The 22,129-nt window shown below is 31.9% G+C and overlaps 2 protein-coding genes across 2 annotated transcripts; one reads left to right on the top strand and one right to left on the bottom strand.

Moving 5' to 3' along the window:
- Positions 1-236: 236 nt before the first annotated feature.
- Positions 237-12,065, top strand: Xrp1. Its single transcript, XM_070108694.1, has 4 exons — positions 237-278; positions 1,081-2,098; positions 9,665-10,587; positions 11,145-12,065. The coding sequence occupies exons 1-4, from the start codon at positions 237-239 to the stop codon at positions 11,667-11,669; spliced, it is 2,508 nt and encodes an 835-aa protein (XP_069964795.1). The 3' UTR covers positions 11,670-12,065.
- Positions 12,066-12,410: 345 nt separating this feature from the next.
- Fancd2 lies at positions 12,411-21,996 on the bottom strand. The gene is made up of 25 exons (XM_014232526.3): positions 21,809-21,996; positions 21,432-21,720; positions 21,082-21,367; positions 20,801-21,013; positions 20,591-20,732; positions 20,428-20,496; positions 20,200-20,366; positions 20,058-20,130; positions 19,824-19,993; positions 19,596-19,764; positions 19,149-19,312; positions 18,932-19,086; positions 18,665-18,866; positions 18,474-18,596; positions 18,131-18,410; positions 17,909-18,047; positions 16,965-17,178; positions 16,627-16,885; positions 16,396-16,576; positions 16,078-16,326; positions 15,793-16,012; positions 15,548-15,740; positions 15,228-15,377; positions 14,574-14,741; positions 12,411-12,950 (listed from the first exon to the last, which is right to left on the bottom strand). The coding sequence occupies exons 1-25, from the start codon at positions 21,929-21,931 to the stop codon at positions 12,771-12,773; spliced, it is 4,578 nt and encodes a 1,525-aa protein (XP_014088001.2). The 5' UTR covers positions 21,932-21,996; the 3' UTR covers positions 12,411-12,770.
- Positions 21,997-22,129: the final 133 nt, after the last annotated feature.

Below are 22,129 nucleotides of genomic sequence, written 5' to 3'. Positions count from 1 at the left end.
AAGCGCTTTTTTTAAATAACAAAAATATATTGAATTTTTTTTTTCAAATAAATACGGACAAAGTTTCAAGACATATTTTTTTAAAGACTTTGATATATGTATATGATATGATTTAATTTTAATAAATAAAATTCGAAAAATTAAAAAAAAAAACATTTCTATATAAATATTTCTACTAAAGCGATTTACTTTATAACTCCCTTTTTAAGATATGAAAAATATTAGTATCCCTAATAATGCAGTTATTTATACCGTTAGCAAACTTTTTGATACAAATTGTGATTTTTTTTTAAATATTTTTAGCAATAAAAACATATTCGTACAAATGTGCATAAAAAATGATTTGGTATCGAAAAGAATATGTTTGAGTTAGAAATTATTATTTAATATCGAAACAAAATAGTTTTGTGTCAGAAATTATTATTCAATATCGAAAAGAAATATTTTTGGGTCAGAAATTATTATTTTATGTCGGAAAAATATATTTGAGTTAGTCCGAACTTCAAGTATTTTTTAACAACGTTAAATTTTAAATAAAAATCGCCAAAACACAATATGTGTATTTTTATAATGACTATCATTATTTATTTTACATATCCATGTATGTATATATGTATTACAGCTGTATATAGTATACACATACTCACATCAGTCCGTTTGTTCCATACTTCATCGTATGCCATATTCTTCATATGGAATGAATATGTTTATGAAACATTATGTTCGATTTTTTTTGTACTCTGTTTGCATTTTCGAATTTTTATTAATACTATTTTTCTCTTTTATCTATTTTTCTTCCACATCGAATTTGCGTTCGCTCCACTCATACAAAATACAAAAATTGTTTGTCGAAACTTGGTGTTGATTTGCGCACACAAAAATATAAAACAAAACTAAAAATCGAAAAAACTGAATCCCAACGATATATTTTATGCACATGATAATGCAATGATGAATGAAATTTTTTATAAAATCTAAAATTAAAAAAAATTAAATTATTGAATATTTGTTGCGTTTTGCCGCCGATCATTGTTGTTGCTATTTCTATTATACCCTCAACGAAAAACTAAAAATAAATAGCCCTGTTCAAAATGGCATCATTCAACGCCGCTCAGACTAGCCAAACACGGCCCACAAGCGAATCAAACAACAACTGCAACAACCAGAAGAACATTTGTACTACCGAGGACAACAACAACAGCAACGGCATTACCAAGAAGGATTACGAATACGTCAAATTCAAACAAGATAATATTGATCCAGGAGCAACAACAACAACAACGACAACAACCAACATTAGTGCAAACGAATTTGTGTTCCCTGAACGAGACAGAGGATCACGAAACCATAGCGATACAGTTGAAGCCATCGCAAAGATTATTGGTGATAACTTCAGCGCCCACTACTGGCCAACCGAAAATCTATCAAGTTCGCAAGCAAACGCAACAGTCGCACCAGTTACAACAGTCGCAACAAACGCAACAGCAAAGACAAAGGAAGAATATAAGCTTACAGCAGCTGCAAAGAGCACGCTCAATAGCAAAACAAAACAGAACAGCGCCAGCGAGTGCCTCAGCAATCAGGGTACCCTTTTTACCAGGCTCGCCATCAACGCTGCCTATACTGAAACAGAGTTCGCCAATAAAGAAAAACTCAAACTTGGTAGCCTTAACGTCCCCGACGGTGATAGGAGAACCAATTCCAAACAATCCAAACACGATTACGCAATTAACGCAAACGCAAAGGCAAACGCCAACGGTGAATACGTCGACCGACACCGTCTACTATACGACCGTGTTGGATTCAACCAATCTGAACCAGATTCAGGAGCAAAACAAGAATTCGGAGATAATATTGACAAACTCCGACAATATAATAGACAATTATACGCATTTGTGTGCGCCGTCACAGCAACAACAACAGCAACAATCGTCGCATTCATCTGTGCAATTTACGCAAACGCAACCACCAAGAACACTAGCCGCCATGGCTGGGATTCAGTTGACAGGTGCCGACGAGCACATGTCGCCCGCGTTCATGAGTGGAGCAACGCCTACTGCTACAGTTGAAGAGATAAATGTTCCGGTATTCATAGATGGTGAGTACTGTGTTTTGTGTTGTTTATGACGATGTTAACCGTGTACGCATACCGATATGAACCGTTGCAAGTGCAAATCGAAATTATTTTATATGCAAAAAGCAAATGACTAATCATTTTACCTAGAAACATGCTAACTGGTATTTACGTGAAAACAAAAATCATAACAAAAACCATAAAAAAAAATTGCATATATGTATATGCGCATATTTACATATGTACGTACGTGTGTATCTACATATATGCTGATATGTAAATACCATGTGTAAGTGTGTAAGGTATGTAATGACTCGCCCGGTTCGCTGGCATGGTTGGTGGCCGAAACGCATGTGCCCAGCCGAGCTGGCGCTGCGGCGTTGACTTCACCGACCCATATGCCAATTTAGGTGGTACGCGATGTTTAGAGCACAGTGCAATGACCCAGGAAGAATCCCTTGGAACAGTGTCGGCGCAAGAGAAGCAAAGTGCAGTGGCGCAGAGCAGAGCAGTACGACACCGACTACAAGTTGGTTGTTGTGTAATTAGCAGAAATTTGTTTTTTTTCCATCTTATCATAATTATTATTATATACATATGTTTGCTGGTTTGGAATTGAGATAAATACATAGATAATAGTCATCGAAGTGTGATTTATATGTATACATTAATTTTGTTCCAAAATTTTTAAAAATTTATTTTACAAATCACTTTTCAAAAAAATATTTACTGTTCTGTTAGTAGTATTTATCTCAAATAAATACTATTGCAATTAAAAGCAATCTTCTTTTTCGATGCTTTTCGATAAAAAGGAGGTCTGTAAAATTAGCTTATCCAACAGTATGTATGAAGGGACTATGAACTTGCAATTCAGAACAGGATAAAAATCCGCTTTAACGTTTAAATTTTTTACTTTCGGGCACGTTTCGCGTATTTTACGCAGAAAATATAAAAAAATATATATAAAAAAAATATATCTATAGAAAAATATTTATAATAAATAGTAGAGCAAAAAAAAAATAAAACAGAAATTGTTTTGACCAAATTATTGCGCTCATTGTAATCCAAATTTTTTTACACCCAGAGTTGCATTTCAAGTAAAATATCTACCTTTTGAGTATTGTTAAATTTTGAAAGAGTATACAGCATAGAAATTTCAATGTTTTTTTTTTTAAGTTTTCGAGACTAAGAGCGCATTCAAAATTAAAAAGTAACATCAAAATGTCTTCAGCTTTAATATTAAAACATAAAACGAGAAACTTAAATATCTGGATCAGTGTCAGTTTGAAAAATAGAAATAAAATTACATAGTACTTCAAGTTTTCGATTTCGTTTCCACAAACCTCAGTTTATTATAAACAGCAAAAAATTTATTTTAAAGAGCAAAAAATTCTTGACTAAAATATGTACATACTATAACAACAATATTCAAATTTCATAAAGAATTTTACCCTTAAATACGATATTTTACATACAATACATACATATATATGTATATATTAATCAAAAATATATACCAAATTCTGATCGTGTAAATATCTCCTTTGCCATTTTTTAAAACTGATTAATTTAACTTTCGCCACACTTTCAAATGTTGACGTGTCTTCCAATAAATAATACACGTACACATGTGAATTTAAATATTGTCATATATGTATGCATATAAAATTACCTCATGCTGTAAAGTAAAGTCAAAGCTACGTGCGTAAAGAGAAGTACTTTTAATATAAACCTAAAAACGTCAAATGACTCGGCAATTTTTAGTTTATCTATTTAGTACTTCATATAATCTATACACATATGTGTGTATGTACATATTATGCAAATATTAGGCAAATCTCGATATCTACATACAGATGTAATTGTGGAATTCAATCTAACGTTTTAGTGACAATAATCACGTTCAATCGATTTTAGTCACATGTGCAACAGATGACTCATGGCCTTTGTCTATCGTGCACTGATGGGCCAATTAAAAATATACAAAAACTACCAAAGGTAGGCACAAACACGCATCGGTATGTACGAGTACTTCTTCGTACAGACTTACCCTCTCATATGTCTATATTTGTATCTTTTCATTACCTAATTTTCACCTGTAACCAACTAAAAAATATTGTCAGTTAACTGAATGAAAATGTATTATATTTTGTTTGTATAACACCTGTCTCCCTTATTACGAGTGTTGTGACGTGTCGTATACGTATTTACAAGCACGAAGCTCATACGCCTAGTAGAGCGACAGATCAGCGACAATACTTGTTGACATACCTACCATACATACATATATGTATACATATACATAAAAACACTTATGTGTGCAATTTACTAAAAATTCAAATGTTAAATATATTTTCATACCAACGAAACTATTTACTACAACAGTCTTGCAAAAGCTCTCTAAAACTAAAGTACAAAAAACGAACTAATGGATAAAAATTTATTTTTCTTATCAAAATTACATTATTGAACATATGTCATATATAAATGTAAATTTCAATACACTTACCGTTAGGTAAATACAATTCAATTAAAATGTGAGAAAAAATATGTCCAACACTCAGCTAAAAAATCTTTTAAAAATTCAAGCGCATCTAATTTAGAACTATTTAAAAACTTTATGCTACACACATATGTATGTATGTATAATTCCTTACATAAATACTTCAAGTATTTACATACGAGTACAATATAAGTACTTCAAGTATTTATTAGTAGTCGCTTAAGTTTTACTCAAAAAAAAGCCGCAATAAGTATTACATTGACAATGAAATCGAAACTAACCTCAAAATTTTGCAAATCCCTTCTTGTGAAATTCATTTACCCTTCAAACATCTTCGCTCACGTTTCACCTCAACACATGTCCATGCTCTGCTCTCGTTTTTGGATAACAAAAATACAAGCCGAAAGACGAGCTGTTGGCCTATTCGTCTTCTTTCACGCATAAAAAACTATTTACTTCTCTTTCGTAAATGCGTGTTTACTTCCCCATTTAGGGGAGACCATGAGCGCCTTCAACTCTTAATCAATTGCATATGTATGTAGTGTGTGTCTTTGTCTCGCAACACTTGCATTTTGATATGTTAACATGAAGTGAGTCCAAACTATGATCAGCAGAGAGTTACTGCTGTTTCACACTCCCAATGTAGGTCAGTAAAAACGGAAGAGAAACGCAACTCACTTGTTTTTATGTATGTTGGGCAGTTCATATATATATATGTAAATATAAAAATATTGCGACCGAAAGAGCCAAGTATAGCCCCAACAACATTAACATACTACCCCAACTCAAAAGTATACTAAGTATTTCGTGATTTCTAGACTTTTGTGCTTGAAAATTACTTGTTTTTGAAGATTTTATTTTTTGATATTTGAAAATAAATGCTGTTTGGCTCCTAGAATTCTAGTGTAAACTGCAGCTGAGAAATACAGATCTAAAAATAAATTTACATGCATATATCTGTATATATACAATACATATTTAGATACAACACATATCTAGATTGTTTTTTTTCTTTAACTCATGTAGGTATGTATTTACACCTTTTGTATTTTCCAAGAATCCCCCATCGAAAAATTCACCATTTTCGCAAATCGCCATTTTGTAGTAAACACTTCGTGTTATAGCAAAATGCATTAAAAACAAGATGGCTTAGACGGATGATCAATTTCCGCCATTTTATGTGCCCAAACACCAAAGCTAGGTATTCTGCTACTCCAAGCCTAGGCAGTGAGGATGAAAATTTTTATGCATATACATATGTAACAATTATATTCATACATACTTGTACATATGTACATATATTTTACATAAAATGTTACAGCGCCTAAAACAGGAATCAGAAAAATTTTCGTATCATTTTTCAAAGTCACACTTTTAAATTTTCACACACACAAAATTCATTTATAAAATTTCATAACTAACGCAGATCAATAGACACATACATATGTATATCGCTCCTAATAAAAAATGCAACAGTTAGCTTTTATTCAAAATTATGCTTCCCCATCTGCCTACCACTTTAAAGAGTGCTGTTAGAAACATTGATTTCTCAGCACGCTGTTAAACACGTCACATTTGCTATTTACATCAATGTGTACATCTTTTTCACGCCTATTGACAACATTTAGCAATATAATTTAGAAAGGGATGTGAAAAGTAGCTTAACATAATATAACATAACAGTAATTCACTCATAGTTTGACTCCCCTCCAGTTGATGACAATGTCAACAGCTGATAGCGCGTCAAAGAGGCACGTCCATTGAACTAAACACACAAACTAGCGCATCAGTCAATATATATGTACGTATGTATGAATGTAAGTTTGCTTGAAAAATCTCTTTCATGATCACCACCTGATATTGTACCCACTCGCTCTAAAACACCTCCAATACCGCCAATTGTTGTTGAAGGGGGCACAACAAATACGCAAGCAGTGACAGCTATACTAATAGTTGTGCCACAACAGACCCATCTCTCTCTCTCTCTCTCTCTCTCTCTCGTGTCGTGTCGTTTCTCCCAATCTTACACTTGCTATAAATTTGGAGCTCTCCCCTTTGAAATTTGCGCGCGCCGGCACTCATTTGTATTGGTAGAGCAGCACCATAGGCACGAACGTGTTCATTCTTGTTCGCACGTGAACGATTTCTCCTCCCAACTGCACTGCTAGTCAACCAGCCACTCTGCTTATCGTTGACGTGAACGAATGCCATATATTTGTTTACGATACTTCACTTGCTGTTCAAAGTTATTTCAGCAGTCAAGGAAGTAACATCGTTTGCAGCGGCACAGCTCAAGGTATTTACACATTCAAATAGATTTTGATATTTTGAAATTGGCTGCAATGGGTTACAATATAATAAAATGCAACATTGAAAACATACATATTTATTTATGTACATATTTATATTGTGGCTGGTTGATTCTAAGTTTGACTTATTTTTTTTTTACAGCATGACTTGTGATTTTTTTGTGCGTCCGAAATATTATATACAGAATAAACATTTGAGGTTCAAATGTACACACATAAGTATATGTAAATAAATACATATACGATAATGTGTGTATGTAATGTTTTTTGTATGTTTTTTTTTAGTTCGAAAAGTTTGGAACTTAAAAAAAAAAACGTATAATGCCCCTGATTTGCGTCTTTAGGATCTTTTTTCCAAATATTTGACCCTTATTAAATGAAAAATATTTACATAAATTTTCGAGTTCAATTATTCGAAAACGAAAGCTGCAAAGAAAAATTTAAACATTTTAATTTTTTGTTTTATGTTGCAAGTGACTTAACATTTTTTTGTTACATACATACATAACATACTAATTAACTTACATGCTACATAAATATGTGCAGATATGTAGGTAAGAAGGAAATGTTTTCTTTCTAACGTTCAAAATGAAACTCATGTACTAAATGTCATTGGATTCGATATTTGTCATTAGATTACATGCAAGTGTATGTTTATGCGTAATATTTATGTGTGTGTAATACATCTTAATGTCCGGTACTTCCGAAATCGCATGCAATATTTTCTGAACAACCATTTTCAGATAATATTTCGAACACACACATACTTATATTTAAATTTGTTTGGACATTTACATATAGCACATTACTTACATATACATATGTACAAACATGTGAGCCACGTAACTTTTACTTCCACCAAAAGTCAAACAATATCCAAAGCCATCAGCTGTTGCGCACCTTTTCACAAGCATTCATACAGAGCAAGTTTAGAATCAAAACAAACATGTTTTAACGTGCTCACCGTGCCAGCAAGCAATTTTCATACGCACACCTTAGCACCCAACATAATATGAATTCAAATATTCTGGAACAATTTCTGTGCTATGAATGAGTTTTCTTCGCAAAGTGGCTGTTGGTGATGACTCAGAAATGTACGTTTGCCAGAGAAAGCTCTGCGACCTAACAGGGTTATTTGCAAAAATTTTGAGAGAGCAACAGCTAGATACAGTGCAAATGATTGAGATTTGCATTGGAAAAGAGTAAAATTAAGAGCAAAAAGAATAAATCGAAGTGCACACTCGCGAGCATGTGTCGAAACCAATACACATACATATGTACATATAAATTTGTATATTTGGAAGTGTAAATGCGTTGTGTGTCACCGCTAATAATTTTGCATTTAAATATAGTTTATATTTGATAAAAACCTTTTTAGTTTTTCCGCTTAAAAAACTTTTAGAATTTTTTCATTTTTACCAAAATTCAGCACGAACTTTTTAAATTATTTTTTTTCGCTTCAACAAGTTACGTTTTCTTGCTGCCCAGCGAATTTGAAATTTCACAACAAAAATATATACATATGCATGTGTGCGTTGGAGACTTGCATTGCAAAAACTGCACTCTCAACAATAAAAATGCGACCTTGTATAAGAGCGTGATAACAAGAGCATATATTTGCCGGTTATTTTTTAATGTACGTATGTATGCGTGCTCTGCAAGGTACGATCGAGCACCCACAAATGACTTTGCTTCTGATTACCTAGCTTTATTAAGTGCCATACTCTTCTATAGAACGGATTACAATTGGATTTCTTATAAAGGTGCGCTGAAAACTATGCTGCAATTTTTCGAAATCATTAGTGTGATTTAAAGAATAAAATACTTTTGACTAAATAAATTAAAAATTTACAAAATATATTTTGTGTTCAATTTCAAAAAAAAAAAAATCGTTTCATTAATTTGAATGTTTTGCCTTTCATATTTAAGACATCCTGATAAAGTTCCTTATTCCAGCAAATGTGTGTGCGTGTTCACCAAAAGCCAACAGCAAAAGAATCACAATTTAATTATTTCTTACAAAAATTTTAATTTTTTGAAATAAAATAATGAGTTTAAGAAAATGTGAAAAAATTCAAATGCAATCTAACAGTAAACATCAATTTAATTATTTGTAACAAAAAAAAAAGTTTTTTAATAAAATAATTAATTCAGAAAAAGAATTGAAAAAAAGACAAAAGTCAATTTTTTCTTGAATTTATTTCTAACATTAAACATAATTTAGTTGTTATTTTCATATACCCTTAAAATTTCTGTACATATATACAATAATTGTCTAGCAACAGATTTTTTTTTTTTAATTTTTGTGTTTGAAAATAAGATACGTGGTATATGAGTTCTGATCAGCAAACGCAAGCTAGAATCAGAATCAGAGTTCTATGTTATAATTATGTACATATATATCACTCTTATACGCAATCCCAAAAATATATGTATGTATATATTTTTTTTAGTTTTCTGAAATATAATTCTCAAAGAAACAATCAAATCACAAACATATAATATGTACGTAAAAACTGCAGGAGCAAATGCATTCATATATATACAGACATATACATATGCCCATTTCTTCACAATATCCTAGATTTTATTATTTTTTTTTTGTAAATAATGTTTCAGTGTTATACAGGATTTTGCTATCTAACTACATCGGTCAGTCGGTTATCATGTCAGTGTGTGCGTGCACAAATTAATAAAAATTATGTAAATAAATATTTGATGCAAGGATTATCTGTAACTAACGCTTAAATTATCTTATCTCCCATAAAATATATATAGAATATCTACAGCAGCCAGCGGCTACGCATACTGAAGCAGCAAACAATATCAACAACTACAGCCAAATCAGCAGCAATAGCAGCAACAGCAGCAGCAGCAGCAACAGCAATATTTGCCATAGCATCAGTAGCGGCAACGGCAGCAACGCCAACAACAATATCATAAACGGCAACGGATTTGTAGATTTTGAATTTGACATGGAATTGTTTCTGGACGGCAGTGACGTAGAAACTTTTAACAACAACAACAACAATAATAACAACAAAGATAACAACTCTAGCAACACCAGCATGAGTAACAATACTTTGAACAACAGCGGCATCGACATGGCCGACATCGATGACACCTTTTTAAGCTGCATTAATAACAACAGCAACTATATTAATAATAATAATAACAGCAACACCATTAATAATCTGTTGCAACAACCTATAAACATTAAATATGAGAATTCAGAAAATTTATCACAATTTGATTTGAGCAATGATCTCTTAATGAGCACGGATATTTCGACAGCTATCGATGATTTTATGCCTGAATGGTTCGAGTGTAGTGAGCAGGCGGTCAATTTCAATGGTTTGGATTACGATACTCTGTTGAATAATTCACAGGATCCAATGTTGCCATGCAGTAGCAGCACACCGAGCAACAGTCAACACTTGTCCGTTAATTTCAATCATTTAGAGCCCATAGTTCCGAAAATCGAGGAACACGACGAAGTACCATGTGAGGATGAAAATATGTTCATAGAAATAGCGACAGATATGGATATAGCAACACCCATCAGTATACAATCATTGTCATCACTGCCATCAAATAGTAGTCGTATGCAACAAAAGCGTTTGAAATTGCATCTACCATCTGCACCGATAGCAGATCCACTGTCGACACCAACCGTACTCGGTGGTATTGTGGATCTACAGGTACGTTAATTTTTATTAACTACATTTCGGTTTTTTTTTCGTACGTTCGTGTTTTGTTTGGTTTCCTTGTTCAATACGACACAAATCGACTGACTAGAGAGTTTTCAGCTTTGCCTTTATGGATTGCGTCATGCTTTTCGCTTAGTGGTCGTGTGACGTTGGTTAGTTCAGTTAGTAGCTTGCGATTGCTTACTGTGCACAGAAGTTTAATTTCACAACAGGCTTGCAAGAATGCACTACTTAGCAACATCTTTATATTACAATTCGGGATCTGCTTTATTAAACGTGAGGTTTTTTATTTTTTATTTTTAATAATTGTAAAAAAATTTTTTTTGTAATTTTAATTATGGGTAGCAATTTTTTTTTTTAATTTTAATAAATGCAAACAATTTTTTTTTTTAATGTTAATAAATGTAAACCATTTTTTTTTTAAATTTTAATAAATGTAAACAATTTTTTTTTAATAATTGTTAATATTTTTTTTTATTAAGTTTTAACATTTTTTTTTTTAATTTTTGATTTTAATAATTTACAATTTGCATTCTCTCTGCTTGCAGGTCGAACAAATGGCTATTGGTTCTACAAATTACGGTGAAACTAGCATCAATGACATTGTAGAAGTCTTACAAGATCCCAGAAGCCATCCGCTCACATACAACGAAGAAGATTTGCCACCAACGCCGCACAGTTACACCTCCACATCAACATATACCAATGAATATACGCCCAGCTCACCGGCACCATCAAACATTTCAACCAATCAGCAGATGAACAGTAACAAAAAGAAACGGGGACGTCCTGCTAAAACGCGCAGCGATCAACCAGATCCCTCAAAATTGTTGAAAATGCCCGAGGCTGAACGTAAGAAGCTGATGGATCGTGCCAAGAATAATGAAGCGAGTCGTGTATCGCGCCGAAAGAACAAATTGCGCGAGGAGAGGGAAATACGACTAGAAAACGAACTGTATGAAGCAAATATTCTGGGGCATGCAGAGCTGGAGAAACTAAATAAGATAAAGGATAAGCTGAAACGCGCTCTGAAGCGTGGACTGTCCACTAATAGACTACGAAACTTCAATTAATCATCTTACGAGATCTATACATTTATTACATTTGTTAATTGTTAATTGTTTAAAATTTTAAGCAGCAAGTTATAGTATACCTGTATTAAGTATAAGTATATTAAGGTGTCATTCTTTAGTTGTTCCAATTGTAAACAATTGCATGTGTGAAAATACTCCACGTTTAATGTTGTTAGATGAGATATGATAAACAAGTGGAGATTTATATTTTGTAATCAATTAAATACATATTATTTTAAATTCTTACAATACGTATACGTATATATTTTTAAGTTTATATGAAAAACAAAATTATCTTTAACATAGTTTACAAAGTATACATATACACACAGTAGTTTTAAATAAATGGAATAAAAAATAGATCGCAAGCGATCATGAAACCAACAAAAAACGAAATATTTTTATTGCGCGGGTGGAAATATCGTGAGTACAGATCGTTGCTGGCACAAAGTAAAAAAAAGAAATTACTTTCAAAATATTTTTCATTTAATAATAGCATTTCTATAGATTAAAAACGCGCTTGACGCTGTTAGGTAGGACCAAAGACAAAATAATAAATTTTTATGTTTCCAAGCAACAAAACTTGTTAAGTTGGAAACCGCGCGAAAAGCGTAAATTAAAAAAAAAAAGAAAAAAAAAACTTTTTTTGTATTCATACTTAAATAAAAAAAATTTAATGAGAAATATAGAGTTTATGGAATTAATTTAATAAATTTCTTGAAGTAAAAAAGTATTAAGAAATTAGACACTTTAATTTGTGTTTATTATTGTTTAAACACGTAAAAACACTGTTAAAAAGAGTTTTAAGAAAAAACAAATGGAACACAAATTAATATTTTTTCTTTATCCATTAAGGCAAAAAACATAAACACACATAAAATTTAGCATATTAGAAGATTTTTGAAAATATTTTTGCCAAAAAAAAAATTAATGCAATTGCTTTTGCTTGCGACATTAACTGAGAGTTAATATGCAACTTCGCAAAACAAAGACGCCAAGAACACGATTAGGCGCTTGTAACATACATATGTACATATGTATTTATTTAACTTATTAAATAAAAAGAAAAAAATCAAGCGCTCGAATTTCACAATAATGCGATCAAAAGCATTTGCTTCGCGATGAAGATTTACTACGATTATTATTGGTATTGGTAGAAGCTACACTCTCTCTTGTGGTAGCTGTTTCATCTTCGTCTAATACTGTTTCGTCAACACTATCATCATCGTCCGGTATGTCTTCTTCGCTATCGTGTTCTCGTGCACCAGTGCCGAGTGAACCCTGTAAAATATTTATAAGTATGCGTGACAATTTACAAATATTTTATTTTAAAATTAAATGCATACATATTTACATGCATACATAAGTAAGTACAAATGAAATTTTTGGTGCTATGACGAATGGAAATATGGAAAAAGCGCACATAAAAGTAAAGTATATAGTTCAAAATCAAACTGCTACTTAGCGGATAAAGGAGTAAGATTATAAATAACAGATATGAGGTGATGATATGCAATACATTCATTTAAATTTCGTCAAAGAAATTTTTCGTTTTTGAGTAAAAAAATTAAAAGCTTGCTTATTGGAATTTTCAGATAAGTTTGGAGGTTATGTGAAAAAAAAATTCGAAATTTTGTAAAACCGAAATCGAGACAAACCGTTTTGAGCTCGTAAAAATTCAATCGACATCAGATCGCCTGTAAATTATTTTTCCAATGGGTTTTATTCTACTAAAATTTTTTTTTACTTTTTACCACTTTCAGCGGCTTTAGCACTGACCAACTCTTTTTAAGTAAAACACGTTTCTAAATCTCAAAAATGAATTAAAAATGGACATGAAAATATGATTTAAATTATTACACGTTATTTAAATTTTATTAAACAATTTTTTTGTTTATATGGTGTCCAGCTGAAGAATTTGGTTTATAAGTTACAATATTGTTGCTATTGTATCGGCAAATATTTAAGTAAAATGTAGTAGAAGAGCCAGTTTCTGGTCAGAAAAATTGTCGCGAAAACTCTCTAATACAGCGGCACTATCCATTTTTTGTAAATTTTTAATTTTGATTAATCATTTATACTATAGGGTGTTAAATTTTTTAAACATTAAATATCTATGACATTTATTAAATATTTGGGCTGTTTAGCTATATCTTGGAAACCTCATCTCAGCGCGATCCTGAATCGCTTCACACTGGAAAAACGCACGGAAATGGTTACGTTATACATAAAGAAAATAGTCGTGTGAATTCAATGTGCACATTGGCAAAAAAAATATTGATCATTATATTATTATTTATTATTTTATTATTTATTACTTTATTACTTTATTATTTTATTGTTTTGTTATTTATTACTTAATTATTTTATTATTTATTATTTTATTATTTATTATTTTGAGTTTAAATGGACAGAGAGTGTTGCAAGAATCCAAAATAAACAAAAATGCCTCAAATAAAAAACGATTGCTTTTTTATTTAATTTTCAATATTTGCGTACCGGCATAAAAAATAGCACACCCTTTAAGTATTCAAGTATATTCCTTATAAATAACCAAGCACCTCATTAAACAGAATAATAATAAATATGGAATAGAATTTTGTAATGCTAGTTGAACGAGTAAGCAAGAAGTGATCCTAGCTCTGAGTAAAATGAAATTTAGATAGTTTTGATATTTTATATAGTATTTGGTAGAATAAAGCATATGTTATATGTACATAAATAGAGATAGCTATATAAGCTTTTATATGAATTGTATTTGACAGAATGGAAATAAAAAACCTAAATAAAATTTTAGGTTAGTTAGATTTAAGAGAGTCAAAGTATGCAGTGCAGTTAGTAAGTTATTGTTCCACAGTTCAGTTAAATGATTTTAATTGAGTATATGTATACATGACTTCTTACCTGTGACAAGATTACATCGCCATGAATGTCCTTATTCTTCAAATTGCCCATTGTAAATACAGAAGAACATTTATTGGCTGTCATTAGCGCTTTCACACGAAAAACTAATGTTTCAACGGTCTCACGTAGTGCCGGAATTAGCACAATTATTGCTGTATTTTGAAGCGCCTAGAAGTGCGTTAAATTTTTTTTACCATTTTGTATCACTATTATCTGTATTCGTTAGTAAGATATTTCGATACACTTTTGGCAGTAATAATTTCAAAAAATTCGTTAATCATTTACATATAACAGTATTTAAAAAAAATTATTTTGAACTTCAAAAAGTATCGAAAAACAATCTGATAAGTTAATTTTAAAATTGGTGTCCTGGCAAATAAAAAAGAGATATATTAAAATCTGGTTACAAAAAGGTAGGTTTGATACTAAAAATTTGTAGAGTCGGTCAACAACTTTGTTTAATTCCTTTTGATAACCTGAACAGGTTATATTAAGTTAATCACGAGGTTTGTCTGTGAAGATTATTATAGCTTCGGTGCAACCGTAGATATTGTTTTTTCCCGCTTATACTTATGTTTTAAAATTACAGTTATTATTTTGAGTTCGCATATTCAAATCTCTTACATGCATATACAATATTATTATTTCGTTTACCTTCGAATGACAGCATAAATTATGTAGAAAACGGGTAACTGTTTGTAAGTTTTTCAAAAATTCACTAACACGAGCTGGATCATCGCGTAACAAGTGATCTAGCACACGTAGGCCATGCTGTAGAAATAGTTTCAAGTATACATGGGCAGACTAAAATAAAAGGGAAAAAAATTACAATATATTAATTTAAAATTAAAATTAAAAAATTTGGTAAAAACAAAATATACAATATATATAAAAAGGGTATATAAAAAACAATTCATAAATCAATTAAATTAAAATGAATTTACGAACATATGTACAATATATTAAATGCTTACCTTTAAAAATATTTGAAAATTTCTTGGCACCTCTAGCGATTTAACAATGTCAAGCAACACATTGAAAAGCTCACAACTTTTCTCCCACATCTTCATTTTGTCCGTCTTTTGATTGGCACCTTGGTTTACCGATTCACAAAGATAAGCAACCGTCGTTTCACACAACGCTCGAAAGAGTAATGGAAAATTTGCTCTATAACGATACAAATTTCAGCAAAAAAATTTAAGCATTTTGTGCTACTCACTTTTTGAAATTTGGAAACGATTTCAGTGCATTATCCTTGCCCTTAAGTTGTTTACACTCTTCAAGTAAAGCCCATAAAATATTGCGCAAACGACCGAAATCGGAATTCTTAATAAACTCTTTTACCAGAATATCCAAATATATATTGCATGTTGCACCCTTCTCCGCAATGCCGTCATAACTAAACCACTTTCGTTGTAAAAATTTCTTACACAAAGCACCTTGAAAATTTTGTATATTAAAATATATAGAATTTATATTGGAGAATATGTTTGAAAATACTAACGTATATCTTTCTCATGATTTTCAGACAATGTTTTACGTTGCTCTAATTCATTGCTTTTATTGGTAGACGTTATACTAGAGAAACGTTTTAGTACTTTCAGCAGATCATATAAATACACAGCGGTTTTCAAATCAACTATAGAGCTTTCAAACGCAAGCATAGTGTCAAAAACAGCGGCGGCGACATCAGCAGCTGGTTTTTTATGAAAGCTTTTCCGCTTAGATTCGTCTAACAGCACAAGCAACGATTCTATATAGAAACATTGAATATGAGTACTTGAAATAGCCTCAAGATAAAAATGCATTTTATTTGAATTACCTTTCAAAAGCGTCTCCGTAGCATTACCATCACTGAATTGCGGCCAAGAGAAGAAAATTGCCAACAAACGTACACATAGATTAAAACAAACTTTTATATAACTAAAATCGGTGGCAAAAAGATCTCCATTACTATAGACATGTTTAACAAGATCCAATTGTGTGTTGATCTCTTTCGAAAGCTGAAATTTTATTAAATAGTATTATTACAAATTCAAACGTATTTGCTCACCTTTGTCATGTTTTTCAATATAGTTTGTAAAAACTTCGATAAATCGGACATGAAATATTCGGGTTTCGCAACATGTTGTAATGGCAGCTCAATTTCTAACTTTTGCGCATTATTAATCGACTCTAATTTACAGACCAAATCATATAAAATAAAACGAAATTCAAGCAAACCAATTCGCTTGCCAATATCATCGCTTGGTAATGGATATTTGATTACCAATTCCTCGCGTAGGATTAACATAATATCGGAATCCATTTGTCTAACCATAATGTTGTACAGCCAGAAAAGAAGAATCAATAATTTATAATTTTTTTAAATATATACATAATACATTATACCTGTATATTTCACGTGGTCTATATAGAACATCAAACTGGTTTCTATGTTCTGTGCTTTTCGAGCGTCCAATGTTGGCCAACTTGGCGGTAACATCGCCCACGTTTGTTACATTACCCACATGTGTATCATTGAACACTATAGATTCAGAGTTTAGTGCTTTTTCCTTCTGCCCTTTCGCTTGCTCGGCTTTGGATGAAGCAGGCCTGCCGCGAGCTGGAGAGTGAATGATACATATACATTTATATACATTTAAATTAAAGAATAAGAAATAAAAAAAAGTTTTAGAAAACAAAAAATAAAATAAAATAACAATTAAATTAAGAACAGGAAAAAATTTGAACAATGGCACATTTCAAATTTCGTGAAGATATTGTTATATAAAAAAGGTTTCCATAAAAGGACTTGGGTTCGATTATTCAGTTTACATGCCAGCTAAAGAGTTGTAGAACAACTCTTCGGCACAATAGTCCATGCCTAAGTTCGGTTTGCATAGCAGCTATGTATATGCTATATTGCTCCGATTACGGCGATTCTAATAAATGAGATGAAGAGAAAGTATGCAAAACCTTATATCGATATCTCAAAAAGTGAGGGACTAGTTTACAGACGGGCATAGATTGTACGACTTAGCTCGCCATGCTGATAATTTATATAATTTTTTAGGGTCTACGACGTTTACTTCTGGGTGTTATAAACTTCGTGACAAACTTAATAGACCCTATTGAGGGTTTAAAAATAATATTTACAATTAAACTAAAAAATAATACCACAAAAATTAAAAAATAATACCACAATAAAATATAAAAAGTAAAAAAAAAACTATTAATAAAAACAATTTTTTTTATATTATCAATAAAAGAGCATAATAAAAATATTGTATTGTAAATACAATACCAATTAAAAAAAATTTTTGAAAATTATACAAAATTTAAAAAATATTGACCTTCTGACTTTTCTGTTGCATTCGATTTATTCGAAGTTACAAATTGTGCTGGTGGCGGTAAATAACTAGCTGGCGCTTTATCCAATAACAAACGCAATTTATCTTCGCTAGCAATTAGTTCGTTTAGACGGAGCAGCACCTAATTATTAGAAGATGGAAATAAAAAGAGCTAACGATATTTGGCGGAAAACTATAACCATAAAAATAGCAAATGATAACTACCTTGGAGCGTATCATCGGCTCCTGTTGCGTTGAAAATGAACTGACTGTTTCGCGCATCCAATTTACACAATGAAAATATATATCTAAAATGCGTTTTTGCAATTGTTCGTCGTAATCATAAAATATTGCATCGCTATTCGACTCATCGAAAAACGTAGGCAATACTATAGCGCAACCAAGTAATGCATTTATTTGCTCCAAGCTACCTTGATACCGTTGCAAATGCAGTGAACGCACTAAATTGAAGAGTGGAGCAAGTACCACAACCGAAGATGAGGAGCTGCAATATAATCACATAAATCAACTTTATACTCATAGCAGTTATTTTGAAATGTTTACATACACAGAACCCGGCTTCAAAACCAATTCTGCTATATTAATAGCAATTGATGGTACCTCACTTTCCTCCATATTAGCTGTGTCGTCGATTGTATTAATACATTTCTGGTAATTCAATTCAATACCACTAGAATTAAAAAAAAAAATGTTATTAAAATTTAGTGGAAGCCTAGATTTTAAGATATGCAGACTTACAGTGTAGTGGTGGGTGAATTTTCCGCAACGAAACTATTTTGAAAGTAGAATGTCATAACATCGCATAACCAAATCAAATACGGTTTGTCAAGTTGTGTACATGTTTCGCGTTCACTGGGCATACACATGCAGCTAATTGCAAGTTCATCGTAGAAGAGTGCTAAAGATTCCGGACAGTGCACACAGGCCGACTCCACAAGCACTGCAAATAGATATTGAAGTGGTTAATAACTCAAAAAATTTATTTTATTTTATTAAAATATTTACTTATAAAATTTGCTGCCATTTTGCCACGTCCATCAGGCAGCGCACTAGCGTTTGAATATGAAGTGTCGAAATCGTCATGTTCTATAATAGTATCCTCAATGCGCGCCATACAATCGATTAGTTGTACACTGCCAATGATGCCTTGTTTTCTCACACTTTTCAAATGACAAACATTATAATTTTATCATAGTAAGAGTTTTATTTGATGTAAACTTACTGTACAGCATGGTTTATTATTTGCTTTTTCAAAACCATATCTAGCTGATCCTGCAGCACAGTACATTCGGAAAGCGGTGGTGGGGGAAAGGCTATTGAACAAAGTAACTCCATCGCCAAGCGGGTTTGTGAAAGTGACAGATCGCTTAGCCGATCTAACAGAGGCTTTAAAAATATACATTGCGTAAACAAAAACAAAAAAAAACGTTAAGTTCGGTGTCACTGAAGCTATAACACCCTTCACAAATACAAAAAATTCCACACAAAAACTTGATTTTGATCGGCAGCTATATGCTACAGTGGTCCGATCTGAACAATTTCTTCGGAGACTGTAAATCGACTCAGCTCGTCATGCTGATCATTTACATATATATTTTATAGGGTGTTACAAACTTCTCGGCAAACTAAATAAACTCTGTTCATATATAGAAATGCTATTTTCATTTACCATCAGAAGAGTTCCCCAATTTTGTATTTCAGCACGATATTTTCTTTGTAATTCTCGAAGTAGTTCCAAAGATAGAGTTGTTAGTTTTTGCGTTGATTTATCACACGTAAGTTGTAGCAGCCGCTTGAGTATTGTGCGTTGAATAGACTCACAAGTCTTAAATAATGCACTGAAAATAAATTAAATGAGGTAAAGTTGAAAAATACAAACATCTCTAGAAAACATTACCCAAATGATGCTATGGCGAAACCTTTAACCACATTATGTTTCTCTCTTAGGAAATCATGCATCAGTTCCATAAGAGTGTGCGTGTGCTGCTCTAAAATTGCAGCATAGTTAGACTTCATTTCAACAAATACATCGACAGTTATATGCTCTAATTTTATGTGTCGACGTATCTAGTAATAAAACACTCACTGTATTAACATAACATACATAGCAGAATGATTCCAATTGACTTACAATATTCGCAAGATACAAATAGTTATCTTCTTTAATATGTAGTAGAAGTAGAAGTATGATAAAATCCAAGGATCTGAAAGAATGTATTTAAGATATATTATAGAGAATTTTTGAACAATAGACAAAATTTTGTAACACAAACCTGAATTTGCTGCCTGGCAAAGAAGCCAACAATTTTTGCCAAATAGTATAAAATTTCTTGGAACGCACAAATGCCTGTTCTATATAAGTAAAAAGTTCTTGTTGGATTGGGCAATCCATGGGTGTATTTAAACGCCACACCAGAATTTGACGTGTTGTTGTAACTAACTACAAAAATATATAATAGATTTGTTAAAAATGAAACCACACGAAATATATTGAACACCACCTCATTGACATTCTCATCGCTGCTATCATTTAATGCCTTCAAAAGAAAGTTCACTAATAACGGTAAAGCCTGATAAAGTTGTAAACATTAATAACATCATATATATTATGTAAAAACAAAAATAACAATAAAAAAAAAAGAAAAGAGAAAAGCTGCCGCATACCGTGTTATTAAATCCATCTTCTTTTATGTAATCTAGTACGCGATGACGTAGCTGAGACTGCATGCTGCGGCCTAAATTCAGATTTGTCAAGGATTTAATTGAAATGGAGTTGAACAAATCTTTACTCGTGGGTAGATTATCTCTAAGAACAAAACATAAATATAATATTATTTGAAACAATGTAAAAGTAAGTAGCTAAAATGCGCATACAATAGCATGTGTACAAAATCATCATGTTTGCTTTCATCCAAAACAAGCTCGGCGTTAATTATGATGTCCTGTCTAGCTGAATCACTGGCTCCTTTAAATGCGCTTGAAATTCGTTCAAATATTAAAGTACTATGCGACTGCGCGACATAACGCAACTGAACCATAAGCAGTGGTAGTAAAGGAACAGTACCATTTCCGAGAAACAAAGGTGTTCTGAAATGATTCAGAAGTATAATTGTGTAGTTCACAATATAGTGTTAAATATATTAATTATTAATTACCTCTGACTTGCAGCTTCCGTTATTTTCTGCAGCAAAACTTCAATAACGGCATCTTGTAAAAAGTCAACCATTAAAAAGTTGCCAATCATACTTTCCTGTGATTGATACACACAGTTTTGGTCGGGCACATTGATTGTACAACCGCTTAACAATTTCAAACTGTATTTACATTTCGGCGACAATGCATCATTTAAACCAGTTTTGAACATGTCTACATTTTCCATATAATTTGCACATTTCATGAATACTTCACGGAATTTATTAACAAACGTAATATGATCACAGGCTTATATTGATATGTAAAAGATTATTAATATTTTCACTGTTATATTTTAAATACCTATACATACATAGTATAAAATTGTCCGCCTCGTCCAAGAGCACACCAGATTTAATTAGAACCAATTCAAAGTAACTTTTGGGTGGACGAACACTTGTGTTACGTGATTGTGTACGACCTAGTGTCGAAGCGATTGTGCTGCGTTGTGATAAGTATCGTTGAGTAGCCTCTTGAGATGCTGGTATGTTCTCTTCGCTACTGCCACCAACATCACCTAGCATGCAAATCTCAGCTGCAACAACCGTCTTTGTTGGTGGCTGTGTCTTCCGTTGACTGAGCCCGAGATTTAAGGAAGTACGCTGTGATATTGAATTTTTACATTTTGATTTTAAAGTTTTCCGATTTTGTTTAATCCAACGCCAATAGAAACCACCTTGTTATACTTACTGCGACTTTAATCGATGCATTTTCATCTATTGAATCTAAAGGTCTTTTGTTCTCACTAGACCCAGACGCATTTGTATCTTTGATGGATTTTTTATTTTTACCAAATTTCCGATTTTTGTACATTGTACGTATTGTAAAACAAAAATATCATTGAACAATTGTAAACAAGAAAAGACCGCGAGAATTGAATTAGATTTAACAAACCTACGCAGGGTTGCAAACATACATACCTTAACAAGTGCTTACACTAAGGGCCACAAGATTCCGAATAAGTTTCGATGATATCCTAAATGATAGAAATAGAGATCGCTACATTTACAT

Source organism: Bactrocera oleae, chromosome 2, assembly GCF_042242935.1.
Source record: "Bactrocera oleae isolate idBacOlea1 chromosome 2, idBacOlea1, whole genome shotgun sequence".
Lineage (NCBI taxonomy): Eukaryota > Metazoa > Arthropoda > Insecta > Diptera > Tephritidae > Bactrocera > Bactrocera oleae.
Note: the sequence above shows the minus strand (reverse complement) of the source record. Positions and strands in the feature narration are given on the sequence as shown.

Excerpts from the sequence above, each read along its gene's own strand:
- Xrp1 (XM_070108694.1), top strand. The coding sequence starts at position 237 with ATGCAGTTATTTATACCGTTAGCAAACTTTTTGATACAAATT. Across the intron at positions 279-1,080 it reads CAAACTTTTTGATACAAATT|CCCTGTTCAAAATGGCATCA; the intron begins GTGATTTTTTTT and ends AAAAATAAATAG. Across the intron at positions 2,099-9,664 it reads TGTTCCGGTATTCATAGATG|AATATCTACAGCAGCCAGCG; the intron begins GTGAGTACTGTG and ends AAATATATATAG.
- Fancd2 (XM_014232526.3), bottom strand. The coding sequence starts at position 21,931 with ATGTACAAAAATCGGAAATTTGGTAAAAATAAAAAATCCATCAAAGAT. Across the intron at positions 21,014-21,081 it reads ACGGAAGCTGCAAGTCAGAG|AACACCTTTGTTTCTCGGAA; the intron begins GTAATTAATAAT and ends GAATCATTTCAG. Across the intron at positions 16,327-16,395 it reads TACGGAGACGCTTTTGAAAG|AATCGTTGCTTGTGCTGTTA; the intron begins GTAATTCAAATA and ends GTTTCTATATAG.